The 27029-nt window shown below is 36.3% G+C and overlaps 1 protein-coding gene across 1 annotated transcript; it reads left to right on the forward strand.

The window, feature by feature from the left end:
• The first annotated feature begins 107 nt into the window (after positions 1-107).
• LOC110375637 (NADP-dependent malic enzyme) lies at positions 108-25862 on the forward strand. Its single transcript, XM_049837139.2, has 12 exons — positions 108-292; positions 6602-6776; positions 7669-7827; positions 8790-8971; positions 12374-12554; positions 13356-13484; positions 19770-19952; positions 20331-20553; positions 20924-21066; positions 21589-21759; positions 22056-22179; positions 23166-25862. Exons 1-12 carry the CDS (start codon positions 264-266, stop codon positions 23324-23326), a joined length of 1860 nt encoding a protein of 619 aa, XP_049693096.1. The 5' UTR covers positions 108-263; the 3' UTR covers positions 23327-25862.
• The last annotated feature ends 1167 nt before the right edge of the window (positions 25863-27029 follow it).

Here is a 27029-nt window from a genome sequence, read left to right on the forward strand (position 1 = left end):
AAATTATCTCGTATTTTACTGAGATATAATATCGTTTGGTTTCTATAGTAATGTGGTGTCAGTTAAACTAAAACTAAAATCCATAAATGCTCGTCGCATCACTAGTAACTTCAGCTTCCTGCTTCAGTCAAATCACTGCCACATGGATGGAGGGCGTTACTGAAATTATTTAGTAAAATATAATATATTCAGTAATTAGAGTACACGAAAGCGGTGCGGTTTCCTGACGGTTTCAGTTGTGTACATGAAAAATACTTTTTGAAATGTTTTCCACAGCGTCTAAATCTTTATTGTAAGTACCTTTTCATTTATTTTCGGAGTTTACATAACGTGACAGCTGTTTTTTATATCGGACCTATAAACAAATTGTGAGCTACATAGTAATGAAACGATTATGTACCGATAGGTCGTGAAAGAATAATTATATGACATAATATTAGCCTAAGAAGCAATGAAAATCCGAGTGGTATGCGTAAACGTTTGATCACGTTTTAGTCTTTAGCTCCCCTAAACGCAAATTCGATATTCCAGGAAGCACGCATTTCGTCGCCGTGACATTCTCAAGGTCTCATTTCTATTGTAGCATAGTTTTGTTTATAAATATTTTATACGTTGCCTCATTATTAGTAAAATACTGGCTTTTTATTATTGACCTGAGAAAGTATCGATTTTATTAAAATAAACATTCGCGCTTCATGAATTCAGGAATTATGTTAATTAGGCTATGAAAACAGTGCTACGGAATCGTCTCGTGAATCGTCAGTGTGAAATAATGCAGAAATTGTGATTCAGTGATCCACTTCCATTCAATTTATTTACGAAAATTATTACCTTCAGTTGAGATGGAACTTCAACATCTAAAACTTATTTGAATGCATTTATCAAAGTTCATATTTCGCAAACAGCAGCATAGTCAGGAAAGCAAGGACTATTATGATTATTTTCTCTTGTTTCCTGCTTTTTATTTGTGTAGGTAAATGTTGTCATTCACAACATTCGTCATATCAGTGTTTTACTACCTTATCATGACTTTTTGCGTCAGTTTCTATCTGATTCTTATGTTAACAATGTTGATTGAAACTATTATTAACTGGTTATAAATACATTTCCTATTTTCCAATCTTGTAGAGTAAGAGTGCTTGAAATGTTTAGGAGTTGAGAGAAGTTTCAAGGGCCTTATAAACTTCAAGTATGCTTTTGAGCTTTGAGTCACTGTGGTAACCAATCAATATTTATGGCAACAATCTACCCTTTCTGAAATTAAATATTTCAATGAATTTTAGCTTAATTCCTCTAAATACATTTTTCATTAACTGTAAATTCTTCAACAACAAAAATTACGAGTACATTCTATTATTAGTCTGTCCCATTATAATGTGAGTTGGCAAACGTGTTGAGCCTTAAAATACTGTGAGTAGATTGCCAGAATAACAAAATATTTTTAACTAAAACAGAGTTCTGTTGATATTTACCATTAAGCATTCTTTATCAGTGATTGCCGTTTGATAGATTATGTGTACAATGCCTCCTAGACTTTTTATAAATATCTAATGCCTATTCATTACAAGATAAGTTTAATTAGTGGGATTGTAAGCGTTTAAATGTCCACATATCACACATAAGGAATGTGTTATTAAATCAGTGCAATACAAAAATAAAAGTGAACTATCAACAACTGTTTTTATTGAAAAACATCTTCATAGCATGTATGCATAGAATGAAAATGGATGCAGATTTAAATGGATTGTATTACTCTCGGCACTTTGCATAGGTAATACCCATAATATTATGATCATATTGATCTTTACAAACCTCACTCAGGTGAGCTATTTAACCTGTATATTTATTATCATTTGTTCCTATAGCAGAGCATGATAGAGGATGCACTTTCGCATCCTCACTCACTCGTAAATCGCCATCAATCTCTCGCCGCGGCTTGCGTACTCCCGTTACTCGCGTAGTTAGAAGTTATAGAACAGTTACGTTCATGATCTCATTTGAGGTGTTCCCTGGGTAATAGCCACTTTAAAGTTTAATTCGATACATTAATTGTCAGCTGAGATCGATTTTATTCCAGCTAGGAAATAAATATACCTATGTCAATATCGATACTTCTCTCGTTACCCGCTTCTCTATTGATCTGCTAATCAAAATAAATCCCTAGGGCTTCATTTTACACGCATTTTCAAAATACCTACATAATAACATTAGAAGATAGGTCGCGATTTTCTTCCAAAGTTTCAACTTTTATAAGAAAGGATTAAATCTATAATTAGCCTCACCAGCATTATTCAAATGTCTGGAAATTCTAATGCTCGTGAGTAATTGCTATAAATAACTGTTTTTTGAGCCTTTAACACTTTATCATTTTCCATGGCGATTAGAAATGACAAGAGAGCGTATTGCGTTTTGCGACGGTAATCGCATGAAATGACTTCAATTCAATATAATATAGATTAGCGATGAACGCGATTGTTTTCTTGTTACAATTTAAGATTTACTGGAATCATGTAATAAAAATGACGTGGGTTTCAAATATAGAACTTCGCGGCATTGACCGAGTGCGCTGCAAAGGAAGGAGGGAGACATTTACCTTGCATGGCAGCACCACAAATCCCACTGTAAACGCAATATGAGGATAAGGTGCACAAATCTCACTTATGTGTCTACGTTAGGAGACTCACGTATAATTAGTGAAGTATTTTTACTGCCTGACTCAAGTCAAGGCTGAGCCAGCATCGCGGGCAACGCCCCTCGACCACACACTACCTATCCAATCCCCGTTAAATGGTTCGCCTGTTAAAACTAGCAACAACACAAACGCCATCATCACAAAAACTATTTGCGGAAAAGTTAATTAGTACAACAATTTGCGATGCTACTTAATTGTACAAGGTTCGTTCAATGTAATGGTAAACTTGAACACTGCGGCTGACATTGAATAGGTTCCTTCCTCGATATCGATTACCTACCATTGTTGTGTTGATATCTAAGCATTACGATGTATTATCGATGTTACGGCTCGTATTTATGCAGCTGTTATCGTTTGGCAGGGAGATTTGAGTGTGTCGATGAGCGTACCTAATATCATATGTGTAGAACCGCGATAGTTATGCTGTTCTGCACTTCAATACTCCTTGTATAGGTTCTGATAAAGATTTCCTCCTAGGAACTTATGCTCAAGAAACATAATTTAGTTATTGGCAGAAATTAAACGGGATCTTACTGTTTTAATTCATACTGACTCTTCGTGGTGTTTTCGGTGCTACGCGATGCTATACAAACAATCCTTTATCAGATATTACAACAAAGTATTGATTAGAAAAGTTGTCTAGGTTGGTGAACCCATAGACGAAAATTTTTGGCGCTGCATCACAGCGGCTAGATCAAAACAACTTGCAGTAACGGTGCCAAAAACACTGATTATCCGACTTCTTTGTACAATATCTGTAGTCTTTCAAGAACAATTAAGAATTCCTTGAGGTGTTTCCTCCATCAGTCAAATGCTAACTCTTCTCAATAGGTGTTTCAATCTGAGGTCATGAACCTGCTACATTTCATTCGCGAATTCCGTTTTTTCTTGGCACGTTAACGCTTCGTAAGAAGAGCTCATGAATTTGGCGCATTTTATTATGCTCCATAAATCTTTTTTATTCATCGTCTGAAATTGATGCTGCATCTAAATTATTATACTTTGATACAAACTAGTACAACAGGAGGCCGTATCGCAAAAAAAAAACCAATAGAAAGAATCGAAAGATCATGATCTCGAAAAAAGTGAGTGATCGGTTTGTAAAAAATTCTCATAGCTACGACTAGGTAATTCTCAACGTCCATCAGCGCGAATTTACACTTCAGTTGATCGACAGGAGTTATTGGCACTAATAACATGTCTTTTAATTTAAATATGTATTGTCATAACAATGGTAGCACGAGTCTCGCTCGTGTACCCGTTACACCGTGAAGGAGAAAATTATGATCTGCATACTATTTAGTTTTCGTTCAGACGTTCACCACTGTGTTTAGACAAGTGTGAGATTGGTTTGAAATTAAAGAAAGACATGAAATTAGGTACTCAAGGAATTGAATTTGAATGAAATGTCTCAAGGACCCAATTTGAAGCACAGCGATTGGAGTTCGGATTGACGTAACGACCCTTTACCAAATTCGGTTCGCGAATCATCAATACTGTAAGCTAATATTTTTAGTACAGAATTGAATAATACAGCAAAGCTGTACCAAATTGCTAAAAACCATCATCAGAGTCAAACGGTGGGTTTCAAGAGTTTTGATCTCAATTGGGCATAGGGTCGGTCCATTCTGCGAGAGCGTAGATGATCATGTAATGCAGTCTTAGTTAAAGAAACTCATCATCCATCATCAGCCTATAGCAGTCCACTGCTCGACATAGGCCTCTCCAAGTGCACGCCACTGAGAGATTTACTTCAATTTAATGTCAATGCAATGTCATAAGGATTTGTGTTCAGTAAACTAAATTGGACAATACTGTTTAAGGCTACTTCTTCGTTTCTAAAGTAACCGCTATAGTCTTGTGGTTACTCGATTTGAGCTGCGCGGTGCAGACAAAACATGACCATGTTTCACCATAAAACTTTTGTCAGCAGACTTTTGATGAGAAGAGATATCAACCTAAAAGGAGATCGATATCAATATTTTTATTACACACAATTACTCATATATACTAACATTTTATTGATGTTTTCTTACAGTTTATCTGATTAACTTACCTGTTTAGTGGCTAATCCACTTTTAAATTAACGTTGTGGTTCACATATGGCTACTAGATAGGTAATTGAAGTCTTGTAGATAAGGGAGATCTTTATTAAGAAAAGCTATTACGGACTAAGCTACTTCGATTAAATTCGCTAATTAGATCGAGCTAGGTAATAAGTACCTATGTACTGCGGAGTTAACAGTCAGATCAGAGTCAGTTAAGCTTTGGTTTAGATCATTCGTGTGTCATCTGTATTGCTCTTCAATCCGGGTATTCGTCATGGCAGACTCCAATACTTGTCGGTAAATTACTGTTCTTAAATCAAATGTTCACGGCGTATGTGAGTCACTAGTTTCAACGGTAGTTTGATGTAATATTTTAACTCGTTCGTTCATTCGATTGCTATGTGTCAAGATTCGTGACTTTCCTCACGTAAATTCCCAAAATCAAAAATAAACTTTAGTAAAGTTCCTTGTTGCCTATGTAAAAATGTTGAAACTACAATTATTCCCATTTGTGATCTTTCGTGTTGCAGTCAACTTCGAACAAAAGGTACCCATCAGAACATAAGCAGGGAAGTATAGAATGTGGTCTTTATCGTTTAAGTGTGTACTATAACATTGTACAGTTTCAAACACTTTCAAATAAACGGTACAGTCTCAACCACAAAAGCAATCGTCCTTGGCAAAAGCATACTATTATAGAATTATATGACCTATTCTATTTATGATTACACTCTTATTTTATTAAAACAAGCACGTGCTTGGTCATATTTGAATCATTTAACATTTGTTCATTATTTTCTCAGCTATTATTATTTAACTGCAAAATATACCATTCAGATTCATGATTGATTAATTTCATATTTCTGATATTAAAGACTTGATGTGTTTCGATTTCCAGTCATAGTGGTTTATTCCTAGGAATTTTAGCACACGATCTAAAAATATCTTTGGACTAAATTCGTTTATGATTTGATTTGGTTTCTGCTAATTTTGATCATAGAACGACTAGTATTTCCTCAAAACATTCTGTGTGAAGTGGATCAATTTGTAACAGCAATTTCTATTTTTCCATCACTGTACTTTTTTCTCCAGAATTGGTGAAATGCACTAAAATGGCATTGCACGATATGTTTGGCTCAACCTTGGAAGGGTTTTTAGGATATTTTACTCTAGCCATTCTGATGAAACATCAAATAAATTATGACAAGTAATACGTTATAATAAGAGTTCGTAAAGTTTGTACGAACGAGGAAAACCTATATACTTTCATTGTGCAACAAAACGTTACGTAACATCGAACTGCGGTTTTAATATGACGCACTCGTGAATGTGCAAACTGTCGGGAATTCTGGCATCATGTAGGAAAATGAGTTTATGATGTGATGTTAAACATACGTGCATTACCAGCTATGGGTAGGCAAAGTTATCTTACTAAATGCTGGGAAAGGGATCCGTTGCCGTTGATTTTCTTTTTGGTTTGAGAAAAAAATATACAAGTTCACACCATCACTTAGTTTCTGCCGATTAATTGGTTCCGTTCTTTCAGTATTGCGCTGATAAGCCTTTAAAAATATAACTTACATTTGTATGGCTAAAAAGTCAGTTGTAATAGACAATAAGTGCTACTGCAATTCATCTGAATGTAAATCATTTTTTAGACAAAATAATCCAATCATAAAACCATTACTTTGAAATGTAGATTCCAGTGCTCAAAAATTGGGTTAACGGAACACTAGGAATTTAATTATAATCCGGACGTTTGCGTTGTTGTTTACCTGTCAGGAGACGAAAAATTATTGAAGCATTTGTCAAGATAATGTTTGCTAAATTCTGGTCTTTAAAGCACTGATATTTGTTACAGATGTTGCTCAAACGCCTTAGCCCACCAAAGGGCGCTGGCGTCAATGCTAACGAAGAGCCCATCCATCGCACAACAGACTTTACAGAGCCGGGACTACCATGAAGTCACCGGCAACATAATCTGCCCCAATGTTGTCAGAGGAATCGATCACTTGCGAGATCCCCGTCTCAATAAGGTAAGGTTTCGGCTTTTATTCGTAAATATACATTTAAAGCTAAATGTGAAAGTGCTCATTTTAGAATAACGAAATGATTATTAGCAATCTGCACCATCAGTGCCGTGCTGAGTTTGATTTAAACTTGGAAGCACGAATGCAATTTTAGTTACGGCTGTAATTGTGCTGAATCTAGAATTTTCGGGGCCAACCGGCTGAAACTAAACTTCATGGTCTAGTTTTAAATCAAGTGTACAATTTCTGTTAACGAGTCTCACATGGATTTATAGGGTTCACTCACTCCTTTACCACTTAACCCGACTACGTCTACTCTGTGTGGGACGATAAGCTGCCAATATAATTTTATGGCTGTACCCGTTTATCGTAATTCGTAATAGATCAAGCGGAAAATAAAAACAGCTAATGTTCGGCAAATTCCGCTTTTGTTTTCTGTGGGTTTTCCTGAACAATGGCATTGAGATCATCGCGAGGAAAAACAGCTGACTAGTAAACTGGTTTATTTATTGTGATTTGCCTTGTTTTGAAATGGATTGTTCTATGACTGCATGCAAAACCATAATTCTTACGAGTATATGGCTATGTTGTTTAGGACCGAGTCTTTGCTTGAGCTGAGACTGGGCTGTGGGTAGGAACACGGATCGATAGTGCAGAAACAAACAACACACACGTAGGGGCACCTCTCTTGAACATAAATAGTACAGACTGTACAATCACATATGTGAGAGGGTCATGTCACGATGGCGTTCTTCTTCGTTTTAGCGATTCTTACGTTAAATATTGCGAGATGAAAACTTTTAATGCCTTTTGGTCAAGTCGAATTGCAATAAACGAAGGAATGGAGAGATTTATTTTCATTATAGTCTAGAAAAATAACCTGTTGTATTTATTTTAGGGTCTAGCATTCACACTGGAAGAGCGCCAGGCGCTAGGCATCCATGGTCTTTTGGCAGCCAAATTCAAAAGCCAAGAGGAACAGCTGGAAATTTGTACAATATCCATTGACAGATATGAGGACAACCTAAACAAATATCTCTACCTCGTCGAGTTACAGGTGACTAAACATGATAAAGGTACCGTTGATTCTATGAATCTATTTATAGATGGGTTTTGGAAACGGGGTCTGGTATGGGGTGTTTATTATACGGAATATGTTTATGATGCCACTTCTAGGTATGAATTTAATGCTTCCTGGATTCGGACTAAACAAGTGATTGGATGTTTGATGATAACATAAATAACCTGTGTGATTTCTGACGGTTATTATAAGGGTGGTGAAAAATTCTTTTGTATTTCTCTTTATGAATCTCTTCACTTGAAAAATACTGCGGCTCGGATCCCAGCCAGAGAGTCTGCAGCTGCAAATCTTATTATCATTGACCTAAATCCAGTAGAAACCCTGTTTAATCCCGGGTCGGTGAATTTCGGGTTTGAAAATTATCGGCTTTTGGGGAATAAGCATTTTTTTACAGAGATAATTAATGTTTATGTTGATTGACTGTAAGTAAAGACTGCATGTGGGTTTTCATTTTTAATTAACACAAATTTTAATGAGGCTACTCACGATGATATGAAATGGTCTTGAGGGAATCCTACCAAACGATCTTATATTCGGTGAACTATGTTTTGTAACCTATCGAGGTCAGTATGGGTATGTGGAAAGATTCCCGAATCCAGATACTTCGGGATTATTCATGCGAATTCGCCATCCGAGGCGTCAACACATTTTATTGGACATTTTGTCGTCCACTCAATGTGGCATACATTTAATGGATGTACGGTTTGAATAGACCAGAATGATTTTGTACAATTAGGTACACAGGGCTATAATTCAAATAATGGGCATTATTATGTTAAGCATTTACATGGTTACCAGTAATAGTTCTCGTTAATATTTCAATTTTAATGGGTATTGTTATAAGTCCCATACTAATATGTCTTTTGTCACCCTATATGTCTTATTGGTTTATGACTCTTTATGGCAATGTTTTTAATAATGTTATTGAATTATTGCAGGACAGAAATGAGAAGTTGTTCTTCAGGCTTCTCGCGGAGAACATTGAGAAGTACTTGCCTATTGTGTATACTCCTACAGTGGGCTTGGCCTGTCAGAGGTTCGGTCTGATCTACAGAAGGCCTAGGGGCTTGTTCATCACCATCAACGATAAGGGACATATATTCAACATCCTTAAAAATTGGTGAGTGATACTGCAATCTGTGTTCATGGAATTAGTTTTAATAAAACTTTTTTACAAAAAAATTTAACCGACTTCCAAAAACACTAAAAAGCAAAAAAAAAAACTAATTTGAGGTGCATTGGCCTAGAAGTTGGTGTCTAATGGATGTTACTAAGTTAATTTTGCCACCGACTTCTAGGCCAATGCACCTCAAATTAGTTTTTTTTTTTGCTTTTTAGTGTTTTTGGAAGTCGGTTAAATTTTTTTGTAAAAAAGTTTTTTATTTACAGCTTTTCAGTGATACGAATAGTTGTCACTATCCATATTAGTGGAAAGTTGTCATCATATACAAAGAATATAAGCCCAAATACGAGGTATTTTACATATTCAGTTATCGAGTTCCCTTGACCTTCTCTGGTCTTCATCATCAGGTCAAATCCAAACCTTCACTGTTGCAAAGGTCTTGTCAATACAAATAATATAAGCCCAAATACGAGGTATTTTACATATTCAGTTATCGAGTTCCCTCGACCTTCTCTGGTCTTCATCATCAGGTCAAATCCAAACCATCACTGTTGCAAAGGTCTCGTCAATACAAATAATATAAGCCCAAACACGAGGTAGTTTACATATTCTGTTGTCGAGTTCCCTCGACCCTCTCTGGTCTCCATCATCAGGTCAGCTCCAAACCTTCACTGTTGAATAGTGTTTTCAGGCATACACCTGAGTGTCAAGTTTTTACCCTATGTATGCCTACAACTTTCGAAGGTTGCCCTCGATTTCTCAGGGTTTCCATCATCAGATCCTGACCTGATGACTATGGGACCAACTGGCAGCAATTCCGCGTCGAACAAAAAAAGAATCACGTAAATCGGTCTATAAACCTCGGAGTAATCGATGTACATACATAGAAAAAAAAACATACCGGCCGAATTGATAACCTCCTCCTTTTTGGGAAGTCGGTTAAAAAGTACTCGATTTTTGGGCCTAATGGTCTGTAGTTTGGAACATATGGAATGATAATAAAGAATTGAGTGGATCTATGTTCGGGACCTTTTAAAATTTTGGAAATTTTGATATACCTAAAGAAATTAATTTTTAAAACCGCTGTTTTGGCGTACGTACGTACTAAGAATGTGCTATTCTATGAATTGTTAAAAACATCAGGTGATTTTATTGGCCTTTGTTTTCTACATAACATATCAGCAAATCGCACAAACTAACGTGACATTTGCGAACGTATCGCTCCGTGCATTTATTTACTCTGATCAAAGACTTAGAACCGATTGAGAAAACCTTGTTCTAGGGTTTCATTTCGAGTAGAAACGGTATTGAACCAACACAACGGTATTCATCCTCCGAGCCTTTTCCCAATCATGTTGGGGTCGGCTTCCAGTCTAACCGGATTCAGCTGAGTACCAGTGCTTTACAAGAAGCGACTGCCTATCTGACCTCCTCAACCCAGTTACCCGGGCAACCCGATACCCCTTGGTTAGACTGGTGTCAGACTTACTGGCTTCTGACTACCCGTAACGACTGCCAAGGATGTTCAATGTCAGCCGGGACCTACAGTTTAACGTGCCATCCGAAACACAGCCAATGGTGCCTAAGATATACTTAGAAAGTACATACAAACTTAGAAAAGTTGCATTGGTACTTGCCTCACCTGGGATCGAACCCGCGCCCTCATACTTGAGAGGTTGGTCCTTTACCCACTAGGCCACCACGACTTTTTTACCAACCAACCAACCAACACAACGGTATTGTACATGGTTAATTGAATTTTAAGGAATAATGAAAATTGGTTTACATTTTCCTCAAAATTTGTCAGGTTTACCCGTAAAAACTGGTATGTCGGTCTAGAATCTAGATTTGTATGTTATTGAACATATATTTGATATTACATATAGGTACGTCACGTGGTTTTCAGAACTTTTATGACATTAGGCCCCTTTAGGGAATTTTGTAATATGTAGTGCAAATCATATACCTCATGTAATAAGAAGCATCTTGCTTGCCAGCAACTTGGCACAAATCCAAATTCTGGCTATCATTCATAATATAATTTCATCAAAACTTTCCAATAAGTTTATTACCTACCTTTCCTTAAGTTTTCTCAAAACATTGTTTATAATTTTGTGTTTAGCTCTCTTGGGACATTATTACATAGAAATTAGAGTACGTACTTGCCATAAGTAGCTTATCTGAATATGAGGTCTTATGGAACGAAAGGTCGACCTAGGTTGACCTACACTGAAGGCTGGAGAAAATCGATAAGTAGCAGGAGTGAATACTTAATGACGCCTCTCATAACTTTGAAAACTTTGAATCACCGTTAACGGAGTGTACTTTAATTGGAATGTTTGAAATTCGCTAAAATAGTCGTGGGTTTTTATAAAAAATCAACCCACTTTCCAGAAAATAATGGATCAAAGCAATCAATCGATTGAGTAGTTTTAGAAACGATATTCTATCATACTTACTACTGAAGTATATTTATACAGTGCATATGAACATCGTCATATTCAGTTAGGCATTCACATTCTAAAACTAAAACATTATTATTACGTATATAATGTCCTTCTCCGCACTATGGGCAGTCAAGATTCGTATTAAATGTCAAATCAGTTTACAGTGTTAAAAAATCGTGACGTCAATGTTCTTATTGATTATTATTATCAACGTCGTGCTTTCCGTTTTGTGTTTTGGAAGGCCAGCTGTAAATCCTCTTTGAACATTTCTATTTAAAACTTATCGATACATGTGTAGCACAGCACTAGTTTTAAGTACTAGGTACTGAAATAGAGTCACAAAGTCATAACACTATAGTGCGATAAAGGTCTTTCACATAACTATCGATAAATGGCACCACTATCGTTTATTGAAATCAAATAATGGATGTTGACTGTTGATGTCATAATTCAATAGTAATTCTCTAGTATAAAGCAGCTTTTATTTACATCGAACAAAAATAGTTCGCGGCAATTCTTCAACATTACTCGCTTTATCGCATGTAAACAGTTCGCAATGAATGAACGTGAATGTAAATTATAATTCATTTGTTTTTACGACCTGTTTCGCGATTGGGGAGCGCCTATCATACAAAGCATGATGCGTAGTCAGTCTATTTTGGTAGCTAAAATGCGGCTTAAATTGTTGTCATTCTGATATCAATCTACGTAAAGGCCTTTATTTTAGCCGGTTTAATCTAGATTCGAAATTGACGTAACTGAACAGAAACGCGTCTAACGCCCCAAATCTGCCTCAAAGCAGTGTGTTTTTTTTTAAACAATCAATATTCAAACGTCTCCTCTCCGCCCACTTTGGCGCTATCATCAAATCAACATTTTCGTTATAAAACCGTTTACCATTGACCGGTCTACTTTAAATAATTTCTAAATTTGCAATTTGACCTTGTTTTAGGCCTGAACCCGACGTACGTGCCATAGTCTTCACGGATGGAGAAAGGATCTTGGGTCTTGGTGATCTCGGTGCATACGGCATGGGTATTCCTGTGGGAAAACTCTCCCTGTACACTGCATTGGCCGGTATTAAGCCCCATCAATGTCTCCCCATCACTTTAGATGTGGGCACCGACAACCAGGTAAGTTTACGCGTGTATTTCTAATGTCAAGGTCACAACCGGTTTTTAAATAATACAAATTGTATTCGTTTCCTTATTATGTTGCTCTGCGGTTTTATTAATAGTTAGGAGTGTTTCTATTTTTTTGCATACTGAGAAGTAGGTTTTTAGTTCTCATCATAACTATTTTTAGAGCATAGATTGGGAATTTTAGATGAAAGATCTTCCTTTTCCTTCTTTAATTTTTTGCCTAATATGACTTGGCTTGAAAGGACGTCGAGCAGGATAAGGATAGGAAAACTAACTAACTATGATCTAAAAAAGCAATAGTGACTATCGTTTCTGGTCTATTTTCTTTACACACTTCGAAAAACACTTTGTTATCACTTTGCCCAAGTAGAAGAATTGAAGCGTAGGTACTTGAGGAGTCTCAAGATTTTAATCTCTGTGAGTGACGGCGCGATCAATGAACTGCCAGCGCCAAATGTACAATGGCGCGAAAAAACGAAGCATAGACACGAAAATTGTTAATCTTCCTCATGCGTTACTGAGTATTTAGTTGATAGACAATTACAAAGAGATAAGCGCCTTTAGCGACATCATCAACAACTATTGTTACCTCAATTTTACTTACTATTTCGTTCCCATAAAATTCTTTAGCTTTCCAGGTTTCAATTTATTTCCATCACAATTTCACAGAAATCGGTTAACCGTGAATGTGTGACATCGATATAGAGTCGAAAAGGGGAAGAATGACTTTCTCACACCCGCTTTTTTGTCATTTAGAACTTTATCCATATGTTAATAAGGTTGAATTTTCAGGATCTCCTTGAAGACCCGTTGTATATTGGTCTGCGTCAGAAGCGAGTACGAGGCAAGGAGTACGATGAGTTTATCGATGAATTTATGGAAGCCTGCGTCCAGAGATATGGACAGAACACTTTACTTCAGGTGAGGTTTTAATATTTTTATTAAAAATGATATTTTTTTTCCTGGTTTTATGCGTCCCTAGCAGTTTTCCTACGGTTTCATCCGTGTCCCGGAGGAACTTCTGCGCGAACCCAGATAAAATATAGCCATTGTTACTCGGGAATAGTGTAGCTCTAAAACAGTGAAAGATTTTTTAAATCGATTCAGATGTTTTGGAGTCTTCAGGGTAAAAACAAACAAAACACAATAATGTTTCCTCTTTATCATATAAGTATAGAAATATAAATCGATTGATAAGGAAATAGTTTCGATAAACATGAGGATAATATATTTCAACGCACATTAGTTCTCATTTTCGAATGTATGCGCAGATTCCAGGGCACGAACAGACGGTAGAAATATGTGTTCAAAACATTGAGTACTACTAGCACAGATTATATAATAGTTACTACGTAACAGATAAATCACTCCATACAAAAAAGTCCATACCTACTGTTATAAGCACCTACAAGTTCCCCAACTACCTACAAATTCCTAGCTGCGTTATAAAATGAACCTTAAAAGCTTGAGCGCTTGACTGTTATTCCAATGCGATAGCGCACAGTTCAGTGACCGCAACCGTGCCGTGGCCGTGCTGAGGGTTGCTTCTTACAATTTATTAATATTTAAGTAGGAAAACAAAGTTACGCTTATTTTAAGATAGCCTTTTTTTAAACTGAGTTTTTAAATAAAAGGTTTCTTTAGTTAACTATCGTATTGCCTACTAAAATGGAGTATGGGTACATATTACTAAATATTACCTAATACGTAAGCATAGGTAAGTACTTAAGTAAAGCTTTCGTCAAAATCAAAGGCGGTTTCCAACTATTTTTCGAGCACAAGTGCCATACCCCATATGGTACAACTCCGTCGAGTGTTGATACATACCTAAAATTGGTTTCTGCGTAGCGAGACGCGTAATGTTCCGAGTCGTCATTAAGTTAACCAGAACTATACCTACTTACACTCGAAATGTGTTTTGAGCTACAAAACTCACAATACAGTTCATATAACTAAGTAGGTATCTAAAGTAAAATAAGTACCTAATGATCTCTGTTGTTAAAATCATAAAGTAGATAAGTATTAATATATTAAAAAAATAGAATGACTAGATACGATTGACTAGATAAGTTCATACCTACATATAAAATGTTTCTAAATCTTACAATAGTTGCATATAAACCAACACAACTCAAAATAATCCATCAGTTTGTGAGGTAGCTTAAAAAACCTAATAAAAACCAACAGCATAACATGCCACGAAATAAAAATAATAATATTGGAGCGCGCGCGGCGCGTGTGACTGTTGTGCGCCCTGAGCCGCGTGGGGCTACCGGTAACCCAGCGAGCGGTAGGCATTTATCGCGCGCAAGTACGTCGAGTGACAGAGGCCTGCTACTAGTAGCAAGGGCTTTCAACAGTCACGCGCGCGCGCTCCAATATTATTATTTTTCGTGGCATGCTATGCATACTATATTTTGAGTTGTGTTGGTTTTATGCGACTTTTAAGATTTAGAAACATTTTATTTTACTTATCTAGTAATTCCTTAAATAAATTTACTTTCTACTTTATGATTTTACAAAGATCTAATTACCTACTTAGTTATATGAACTGTATTGTGAGTTTTGTAGCTCAAAACACAACTCGAGTGTAAGTAGGTATAGTTCTGGTAACTTAATGACGACTCGGAACATTACGCGTGTCGCTACGCAGAAACCAATTTTAGGTATGTATCAACACTCGACGGAGTTGTACCATATTGCCTTTTATTTTGACGAAAGCTTTACTTAAGTACTTACCTATGCTTACGTATTAGGTAATATTTAATAATATGTACCCATACTCCATTTTAGTAGGCAATACAATAGTTAACTAAAGAAAAATATTCTTGATATTAATTTTTATTTAAAAACTCAGTTTTAAAAAAGGCGATCTTTAAATTAGCGTAACTTTGTTTTCCTACTTAAATATTAATAAATTGTAAGAAGCAACCCTAAGCACGGCCACTGCACGATTGCGGTCACTGAACTGTGCGCTATCGCATTGGAATAACAATCAAGCGCTCGAGCTTTTAAGGTTCATTTTATAACGCAGCTAGGAATTTGTAGGTAGTTGGGGAACTTGTAGGTGCTTATAACAGTAGGTATGGACTTTTTTGTATGGAGTGATTTATCTGTTACGTAGTAACTATTATATAATCTGTGCTAGTAGTAGCTAAAGAGAAGTGTGGCATGCATAACATAAAAGAGTAGCCATAATAAAATGAGTCATGCTTGTATAAGAGTGGAACGATACGATCATTGCATATACCTATCAAACACTATATTATAGGCTACTAGCAATCGCCCGCGGTTTTACTCATAGGAACTACTTTCATAACTCGAATAAAAGTAGCCTATGTCTGTTTACAAGGTTTAACCTATTTTTAAGCCAATTGTATTTAAAACATTGAGATTGTACAGTATTGAACTGATTTAGCATAATAATCTGCAAACAAAATATTGTGGTCTGTATAACACCTAAATTGCGTTGCACGCTCTCTGAGTGTGGTCGTATTTTTGCACGTGATTGTAAAAATATTTATCTGTCAATTCACAGATAATTTCATTGATTAAATCAGTTACTAAGCTTTTGTACGGATTTTATTTATTGTAGGTATTACAGTTAGAGATTACAAACTCATGACGGAATAATTTTATTCGTTCTGCAGTTAGTAATCTTGGCACGCACCTATTTCATGTAATTCGAGATTGATTATTTTAATCGATGACTTAATTAAAGGTATACATTAACTTACTTCTGCATTGCGTATTCATTTTAAAATAAAACAGGTATATACTCGTTAAAGATAAGATAAAGCAGTTGCAATTTGATAGTACTAGTATGTGTGGGTCCGTCAAGCTATGATTAGGAATCAAAATATTTCACAACAAATTATACATAGGTAGAGCCTTACCACCTCTTTATAAAACAAGGTCAAAAAAAGTACCGGCTATATATAGCACTGGATTTAAGCCATCGTTTCGAACAAAGTTAATAGTACTTATAAGTCCTCGTTTTATAATATGGTGATTTGTTTGAGGACTTATGTTTCAACAAGAAATCAGACGTTTTTTAGTGAAATGTGTACGATAAAATTATAATCCCGATAAAATTGTAATCATTGAAGGATTACCACTGCACAGCAACTGCGTTTTTAAATTTCCCCCAAACTGATAAAAAACCGATATTTAGCAGTTATTGACGTGATTTTTACAACGATATAATGCAGACGTAGATAGCACTGATATAAGAATTACCTACCTATATCAATGTCAATGTAACTCAAGATAGTATCTTTCGTTGTTCGATAACGTTATGTAAAGAAGAGATAAGACACGTGTAATTTTTTTCGTCAGACATCCCGAAGACCGGTAGGAGGTGTTAACTACGTATGAATCTATAGATACTAATATTATAAACTTGAATAGTTGGTTTAAATTGGCTTATCTCCAGAACCACTGGTCTTGTTTGAAAGATTATTTAGTGATAGGTATATAGCCCTTTTAAAGAGGAAGGCTATGGGCTACTTTCATCGAGGTACGCCAAGTAGTTCGCATTGGACGCAGGTAAAATGGCAGATGCTAGTTTTCATATCATATTAGTATCCTAAGGAATTGCAATAATATAAACATAAAATATTGAGATCAGAGATAGATGATCAACAAAACAAGTACTTACAACAGAATATGGTAAAGAAACAACATCTTGAAATAAATACTTTCACTGAAAATTCCACTCAGCAACAGAAATTCCCAAATATTTAGCTAATATTCGAAATAACTTTATCCTGATAAATAGCAAAACTTGGCACCTAATCGCTATAAAATGACAAGGTCAGACCGGCAGCACCAAGGTACGTAACGTTTCGCGTCTCGTTGATGTCATACGCGAACAAATAGCTCGCATTTCTACGGATTCGCGCCTCCTTCGCAACCAGCTGATTCTAACACGAATGTCACGGCCAATTCGTTAACTATGTTCAATAAAGTAATACAAACATGACATACATTATTTACAAATCGTGATATCAATGACCATACGACGCGCTCTGACGTAACAGATAACGTCGGCTGATTCAGTTTTATTTATAGACGGTCTTTCCCGGTACTACGATACAGTTATCGGCACGGATATCGAGCCATGACCTTCACCTGCGCACAAGCGATTGACTGCCTTATTGCCTTATGCGTACGGGTGCGCAAAGCGATCCCCACTCTTCCGCCGAGAGCCCAATATCCGTGCCGGTATCTGTACTTTTGACGTAGTTTGTCACGAGTACTTGAAGTATGTAATGTATATCAGTAATTTAAGTATATTATAATTTTGAAGATCTAGCTTTGCTAGGGAAACTCGTGGCTTAATAACAGCCGCATTGGTCGATCAATCATAAGGTTAAGCAACGCTTGGCGCAATCGGATCAGTGTTTATGATGATTTCCTCCTTGTTTCGGAAGCCGCGTTTTTGTCGGTCTCGGCTATCATTTGAACATCCTTGGCAGTCGTTACGGTTAGGAAGATGCCAGAATGTCTGACAACTAGTCTTACCAAAAGGGATACATGCCTTACCGGATTGAAGAAGTCTGATAGGCAGTCGTTCCACGTAAAACACTAGTACCCACCTGCGTCTGGTTAGACTGGAAGCCAATCCCAACATAATTATGTTATACGACCGTTCCATATTGTAATTCTTATCAAATTCAATTCAAATTCACGTGAAAGTTATTGAAAAAGATCTCGGTCTAGTTTCAGTAACTATTCATTTAGTAGATGCGCTCAGTTTACTCCGCTAATTTGTCATTACCTCGTAAATTGTTCGGCGTGACTAACCGTTCATTGTTCAAGCCAGTTTAGTAAATTAACTTTGTACCGGTACATTTTCTATTATTGTGCTGAATACCTGTAAATTACTATAGCCGATCGACTTAGTCTACATAACACTCAATAGAATTGCATTTATTATCTGGAGAATGTAGTGATTACCTTGGTCTACGATTTCCATAATTGCAATCGAATGGCAGTGTATTGGAACATAAGTTTGCTCGCATCTGATCAAAATATATTATTTTACAATGATTCGTAATTTTACTTCGCCAACGGTTATTTTCCTCATATTATCCTGTCATTTATAGCGTAGGAACATTAAAATTAATTTATGAAAGTTTATCGTTTATCATGTTCTATTCATCTAATATTTTATTTCAATCCGCTGGTACACAAAAAGTAATAAAAACTGCATCTTCCTTATTACGTACCTGCATAGATAGAATCAAGGTCGTTTGTAAGTGTGTGGGTTCATTAGGTTCAATGACTTGAGAATTACCTCACATCTGATTGCAGAATGTCATTGCCACAATGAGACAGTTCTAGTGTAATTTTGCCTATATACATGAGATTCATGGATCGAGTTTTATGTGGCATATCAAATTGTGGGTCCCGGGTGTCATTTGTTCATCTTTGGCAATCGTTAAGGGTATTCAGTAGGCAGTAAGTCTTACCACCTTGAGTTGACGACTTGGGTAGTCGAGGAGGGCAGAAAGGCAGTCGCCCCATGTAAAAGACTGGGCCCCGATTCTCCTAAGTTAATAATGTCAAAATCGAATAGAAATCGAATCGCAATATGATCGTAATAGCAGTTTTAACCATATCGGGCATTCTGCTACTAATAAAAGACCAATCGTATTCGATTGACATTTGATTGGTGTGCGATTGGTCTGCTATTTTGATGATTTTGGTCTATACGGTAGTTTGCTGTACAATCACTTTGCAATCGTAAATAATTTGCAGACAAAATGATTCATTATTGAATGACAGAAAAGGATAAAAACGTTTATTTCAAAGAAAAAATAGCGGAGTGCTACATACGCTTCAATCGTAATCGAGTCGGGATTGGATCTCAGTCGAATCGAGTCGAACGTCGATCGAAGGTCGCTTAAGTAAAATTAGGAGAATCGGGCCCCTGGTACTCTACTGCATTTGGTTAGATGATACATATGATAGAATATATGTGTGGAGGTATGAGAGCAGAGAGTAAAGCTCATCATCCCTCGCACTAAAGGGAGGATCCTCCGACCGGACAGGTGTTATTGTCCGGTGGGCTACTGCCCGACAGTTGTTGTCGATGTGATCTATCTGTATTAATGCGTAGATGGCGGTGTTGACAGTTGTAGTACCGCTACATATGTATACCTGTAATACACACTAAAACTTGATTTTCTTTGTCCTCAGTTCGAAGATTTCGCCTTAATAAACGCTGGGCGTCTCCTAAAGAAGTACCGGAACAAATATTGCACGTTCAATGACGACATCCAAGGTACCGCCAGTGTGGCCGTCGCTGGTCTTATGGCGGCCGTTCGAGTCACCAAGAGGAAGCTCAGTGAAAACATCTATTTGTTCCTTGGCGCTGGTTCTGTAAGTATTCTAATAACAGTTTTTGTTTTAAATAGAGAGGTTTATGGGCATTCTTTATTCTGTTGTTTTGATAACGATACTTCTCTCATTTCAAGCAAATAACTCGTGTTTCAAGTCCCATCTTCAATAATTTAACTCGACGGCAGTAACTGCTTGGTTCCAGAAATATTGCTGCACAGGAGTCAAATAATTCGATTATTCTGTCACAGTACTGGCTACCAAATCTCAAAATTTTATGATTTTGCCAAATAATACTTAAATAACATTTCCCATAATCCCTATTGCACCTACTTCTACACAAACAAGTAAACATTGAACCTACTTTTGCGCAAACACACAGGCCTTATATTTTAAACTATTTTTTTCTGTTCACACTAGGCAGCCAACGGTATTGCCAGCCTAACAGTTGCCGCTATGGTTGCGGAAGGTTTAACCGAAAAGCAAGCAAGGGAACGCGTATACATGTTTGATATCGACGGCTTATTATCTACGCGTCGACCGGGAGGAGTGCCTGAACACGCGTCAGCCTTCGGAAAGGATATCGAACCGGAGAAGGACTTTGAAGCTTGTGTTGCGAAAATTAAGCCCAGTTGTTTGATTGGTAAGTTTTAGTACCCATATTACATAGATAGAAGATAGATGACGAGAAGATAGCTATTCGTATATTCGCCTATACTGCTTAGCGAAGCGACCATCCCCCCATATGGTCGTCTACGAGGGTCTACGGCTGTTGCTTATCCAAAAGCTCTTCCATGCAAAACATCGATTCATATATACATACATTAAAAACCTGTTTTGTTTGCTTGAATGCTCAAACCTCAGGAACTACCAGTTTGAAAAAATATTTCAGTGTCAGATAATTTACTTTTTTCGTTTGCGCGAAGTTGTTCCCTGGGGATGCGGGTAAAACCCCTGGAGAAAGCTAGTTATCTACTAAGTGCCCAATGTAATAATGATGTCCATCGTTACAGGATGCTCAACTGTCGGTGGTGCGTTCACTCCTAACGTACTCAAGCAGATGGCTAAGAACACCGAGCGGCCTGTGATCTTCGCGCTCTCCAATCCCACCAGCAAAGCCGAGTGTACTGCCCAAGCTGCTTATGACCATACTGAGGTGAGTTACATTCACTGTTACACGAGAAGTACGACAAGTTTAAAGACAGTAGTGTACGTAGTAACATAAGAGTTCGCCCCATTTAACTTTGCAAATCTGATGTTATAAGGAACAGCTCGTGGCTAAGTCTTCCTTTGCCATTATACATAACTTCTCTGTAATGTGTCTGAATTAAAATATTTTTGCTTACAATAAACAATAATAAGTCAAAGCCACTCGGGTCGATCAATCATAAGGTTAAACCACGCATGGCGCGGTCGGTACGATAAACTGGTGGGTCCCGACTGTCATTTGAACATCTATGGCAGTCGCTGCTGGTAGTCAGAAGCCAGAAAGTCTGTCAACCACCAAGGGTAACTGGGTTGGGGAGGCCAGATAGCAGTCGCTCCTTGTAAAAAGCTGGAACTCAGCTGCATCCAACTTCAGACTGGAAGCCGACTCCAACATTTTTGAAAAAGGGTATTCAGAAGATGCATTATTTTGTTTGAAATGAAATTTAATATCGTGCTTTCTATATTTCAGGGTCGTTGCATCTTCGCATCTGGATCTCCCTTCCCGCCCGTGAAGTACGGCGGCAAGGAGTACCACACGGGACAAGGCAACAACTCGTACATATTCCCCGGAGTCGCTCTCGGCGTTATCGCGACCGCCACGCATCATATACCCGAGACAATGTTCTTGACTGCCGCTAGGGTATGTATTTATATATCAATAAAGAAATGTGTGGAATGATTGTGTGAAAGTCGATGTGTCTAGAAAGAATGTTATTTTTGAGATGACGGTAGATAGAAGAGTATGGAAGAAGAAATCATGCTGTCCCGACCTCTAATAAAATTGGGTTTCTGCCTTTACATCTGATGATGGATGATAATAAAGAAAGGACTCTTTTACATAGCAAAGAGTATCAAAACTGCGTTAGTGCAATACTGGTACATAGCCGATTCTTGGATCTCTTTCAATTTCATAATCGTAATTTGTAATTGTTACAGACTTTGGCTCATTACGTTAGCGAGCAGGACCTCGCTATTGGGCGCATTTACCCATCGCTGGCCGAATTGAAGGAAGTTTCTGTAAATATTGCCATCGAGGTCGCTAAGATGGCCTACGACGAAGGTACGTAATATTTTCTCTATCTATCATTCTCTTAATTAATGTAAAATGAAACAGGGGGTTTAAAGGGGCACACATGGTTTCCATATTTTTTTTGCATACAATTTTGTAGCTCCCTGATTTTGCTATATTCAGTTCCTTTTTGTTTTGTCGCACTTAGGTTGAAAATGACAGAATTGTAGTACTGGAATAGACACGGTTTGTTTTTATAATTTTTGTAGTTTTTTTCTTACGAACTAAAACTGTTGACGTTCCTTAGGTGTCGGATCTGTATACCCCATACCAAGAAATTTTAATAAGCACGTCAGAAGTTGTCAGTTTAACTATAAATACGTAACACATTTACCGGAACAATATGCCTGGCCGAAGACTGTGAAAGTTGATTATAAAATGTCCAAAGGCCTTCTTCATCCGACCTATGCTTGACAGTTATGAACATTAAAAAAAAATGTAATATAAAATAAAATCAAATATAAATTATGTTTATTGAACTGTTAGTTTTGTTATTACGACAAGAAATGTCTAGAATTCGAGTAAGGATTGTTTTTATTTTAATAGGTATTCAAATGTCCATTTGACTCGTTTAATGAAAATAGTGGGTTGGTTAGTTTATAGTTTAGTCGATGAATAGAAATTAACATTTAGTTTGAGTTCATAAGCTTAATCAGAATGGCAATAATTGAATTTGATAACATAGAAAGCCAGACTACTACAACTCCCATGTTAAAAGGAGTCTTTATTTTAGTATTTACGAAGTCATGTATAGAATATTTTGATAAATCTTAAGTAAATAGAAAGTAAACTATTGAAAACTAGTAAGTAGTAGCTCACCATATTACATATTTTAAACTGGAGTGTTCAATTCACTACTTATTAATAGTTTTTATAAGTATGAATATTATAGCAGCATTTATGTTTTAAAATAAGTATCTTAGCACTTACAAATTTGAACCTTAATTCGATTCACTAAAGTCTATTTTCTCCTACAGGTTTGGCGTCCGTCTACCCCGAGCCGAAAGATCTTATGAAGCACGTACATAATCAGATGTACAATTTCAACTACGAATGTTCCATGCCCGTCGTATGGGACTGGAAACCCGAAGAGAAGTTTAATGTAAGACCCATACAACCAGTCCCTAAAAACATCTAAATCAGTATTAGTATATTATGTTTCGGTTAAGTGTCAAATGTCAAACAAATGCGCCAATTTCAATAGTTAAAATCTTCTATCTTTTTAGTTTTTTTTTTCAGCTAAATATTATTATTATTGATCTTTGAATGAAAAGCATACAATCATTACTCGCCAATGTGGCGTCGAGTTGAAATGGCGGGACTCTCATTTAATTTGATATTTTTTGTTCAAAACGACACTATTTCACAAAATCACTGTCTACTCATTACCTTGGGGTATATTTCAAATGTTTTAAAAATAATCGATATTTAAGATTGAATGGATAGGTGGTGTAATGGTGAATTCAATTATGTTGTGTGTTTTACATAAGATCAGCGGGTTTCTTTCAAGGAATATGCATGCATCATACTCAAATTCTACAAATAAATTCCTATATGTTTAACACCGAACACACAGCATAATATTAATACACCATTAGTTTTAAGTAATTTAAATTATGAGACGTTCGTTTTGGAATGTTGTTAGTAAATGCAATAAAAATGCGTTCAGTGCACAACGCCTTTAAATGGGAGTGTTCAAGTTGTCCATGTATTACTGTTACAATAATTAATTTACACAAAGTATTTTATACCTCCGTAATATAAATACAACTTATTTAATGTTCAAATTAGAAAATTATATAAAATAATATGACAGTAGGTTTAATGCCCAGTTACTCGAATCTCTTGTATTTTTTTTTCTCAGAAGTATTCTTTCAAAAGTATTAGCTTTACTCGTCTTCAAAGTTATTATTAAACAGTATTTCAGAACACGTATTAAATACTCTATTTACATAGAAAATTATAGTGAAAAAATATAGAATCAAACTTCTCTTGAGTAACTGGACTTAATCCACATTTATTGTAGTGTTTCGACTGTATTATCATTGTGTATGTGCAAGTAGTAGGTAGTTGGACATAATATTATAACCATGTTATCGTATTCAGTGTGGAAATAATAATTACAGTGGCCTTTAACGTTGTTTTCAGCTTTGCTCACTAAATGTTACACAGCATACATGTTAGATGTTTAAAGTAGTGTGGTGTCAAATGGAAAAGCTTACATAAGGCTTTATTGAATCGATATACTTTGCCCATTAGTTTATTTTGACGATATTTATTTATTGCACCTCTTAGACATCATTTGTTACGCGGCGAGCTATTTATTTAGAATCATATTTTTCTAACATTATTATTAAGTTGTAAATGAATTGTTTATCAAAATGGGATGTACCTACTTAAAAGTTGTGAATATTTGAAATAATAACAATTATACAATAAATGGAATGAAAGTTGAGAAAGTCTAGTCACCGCAGCATTAAAATGCAGGTCATCTATTTAATATGCATTTCACATCATTATCTAATAGGAATTAAATAAAAATACAAACGTGAATAACATAAAGACATTTAGAGAGTAATTGGTTAGAATGTCTAGAATTGACTGGGAATGAGGTAATCTGCCGCAATTTTACTAATGTTTTAATTTTTATGAAGTTTGTTAATCGTGGTAATTCTGATAAAATATACTAAATAATGACCACACATCATTTTACACGCATTTATTTTATATTTTACGTTATATGTTTTTTGAACGGTTTGTTTTAACATTTTTTATGAATTGGGTCACTTTATCACGGTGGAATTATGTAAAACTGACAAGGACAAAACTCAGATACAACAGCAACATTTGAACACAGCGAAAATGTAACAATTAACAGAATAGTTTTAACATTTTAAAGGAGAATGTCCATGGACTGTGTGCTGTCCAAGGGGGCTATAAACTGTGTCGAGCTGCAATCCAGTGATATACCTGAATAAATCATTCTATAAGTTAGGATCCCTATTATAGTAACTGGAAAAGGTTGTATTGACTACGTTTAATAGATCGTCAATGACAGAGATGTGAAGGCAAACGGCCCAATTCGTGATAATCAACTATTTATCAGAAAGCGAATTCGGGCCATTTTATGATTATAGAATAATCATGAAATTAAATAAATTAATTTAGTTATTAGTATATTTATTTTGCTGTTACATGATGTTGCAAAATGGGCAATCTCCTTTGACTAAGTATTAATTTGAGTTCAGTATTCTTATAATAATGAACGAAATTTCGCAGAGCGGAATTAATTCAATGTTTTTATTTTAAGTAGTCTTTTATTTATGTTACATTATGTATCAGGTGATATTATGTGATTTACCTTGCTGTGACGATGTATAATAAAATTAATCCCACTATACATGTTTGTTAAATACTTGACTTAATGTTGCATGAAACTGAACTTAGTTCACGTTATGAAAGCATATGTTGTAAGTTGGTCAATTATTATCAGGCAATACTAGATCAGGGTTTTATTTGTTTTTACACTGATTTCATTGCGTCAATTTAATGTGTTTCACCTCGTTAATGTAATTCAGCTTTCGGGAATAAAGATTACATTATTGTGTATTAGTTAAAGCGATTGTTAAAGTGAAAAATTATAGATGTTACTCATTAAACATGTTCCAAAGATATTTATTATTGTTTTATTTGACCGATAACACGAAAGTCTCGTTCATATCTACAGTTAACGTGGTGTAGCCGACAAATTGTCTAATTTTCTTTCATACATAGATACATTTATGTACTTATTTATAACTAATTATACTACATATATCGTAATTGCATCGGCCACCATTCTCGAATATCATCGGTGCTGGTGCATATCTGTTACAGTTTAGATTCCTTCGAGATGTGGAACAGAAACAAGATAGCAATTGATAAGATATTCGGCACAGTGAGTCTAGTTGACAAGATACTTATTCATTTTATAAATGTAGCCATGGTCGCCATAAATACCAATGCAAATGCAATGTCCGAAATCCGAATTCTATCATCCCTATCATCTTACGTTACAAAGTGAGAAAATAAAGCGGTATATGGTTTGTCATGGTATGGGCATGTAATGGGGAGGGATGATACGCCAGCAGCAAAGTATGTGCTAAGTATGAATGTGGACGAATGGAGAGGAAGAGGAAGACTTAGGCCGCGAACGCACAGGCAGGTGGCTTGCTTAGCGCCTAGTGCCTAGCGGCTTTCATCCTGGCTATTCGACTAGCTAAGCGCTAAGCGCTAAGCGGGCAGTGCAGCCGGTCGCGTTCAATTTAGAACGTTCGTTAAGCAAGCCACCTGCCTGTGCGTTCGCGGCCTTAAGAAAAGGTGGACTGATTGCTTGAAAGATGACATGAATAGGAAGGGAGTGAGTGTCAGTATGACAGGGGAAAATGCATGGAAAATGGAAGAGGATGACATATTGCGCCGACCCCAAATAAAATTGGGAACAGGGCAGGAGGAAAAAGAAGAAAGCGGTATATGGCAGCCCCGGGATCTTGGTCTACGGGCGCGGTCGGCAATATTGCAAGCAAAACCACCCAGAGTACCTTAGCAATAATGCAGTATTTTTTCGGTATGGCCATAATATGGCCGATATTGTTCGATAGCTCATCAGCTCCTGGCTCAGCCCATAGACTGGTCGGACGTCAGTGTTCGTAAAATACTTTTATAATGGTTAGGTATTTTTTGCCAGCAATAAAGGTATAAAGGTAATAGAAAAAGAAAAGGACTTATACCAAAGAGGTTACATACCTACTTAATGCTGGCATAAAGAAGACTTATTTTATTACTCTTTAAAAGATAACGAA

Source organism: Helicoverpa armigera, chromosome 14, assembly GCF_030705265.1.
Source record: "Helicoverpa armigera isolate CAAS_96S chromosome 14, ASM3070526v1, whole genome shotgun sequence".
NCBI lineage: Eukaryota > Metazoa > Arthropoda > Insecta > Lepidoptera > Noctuidae > Helicoverpa > Helicoverpa armigera.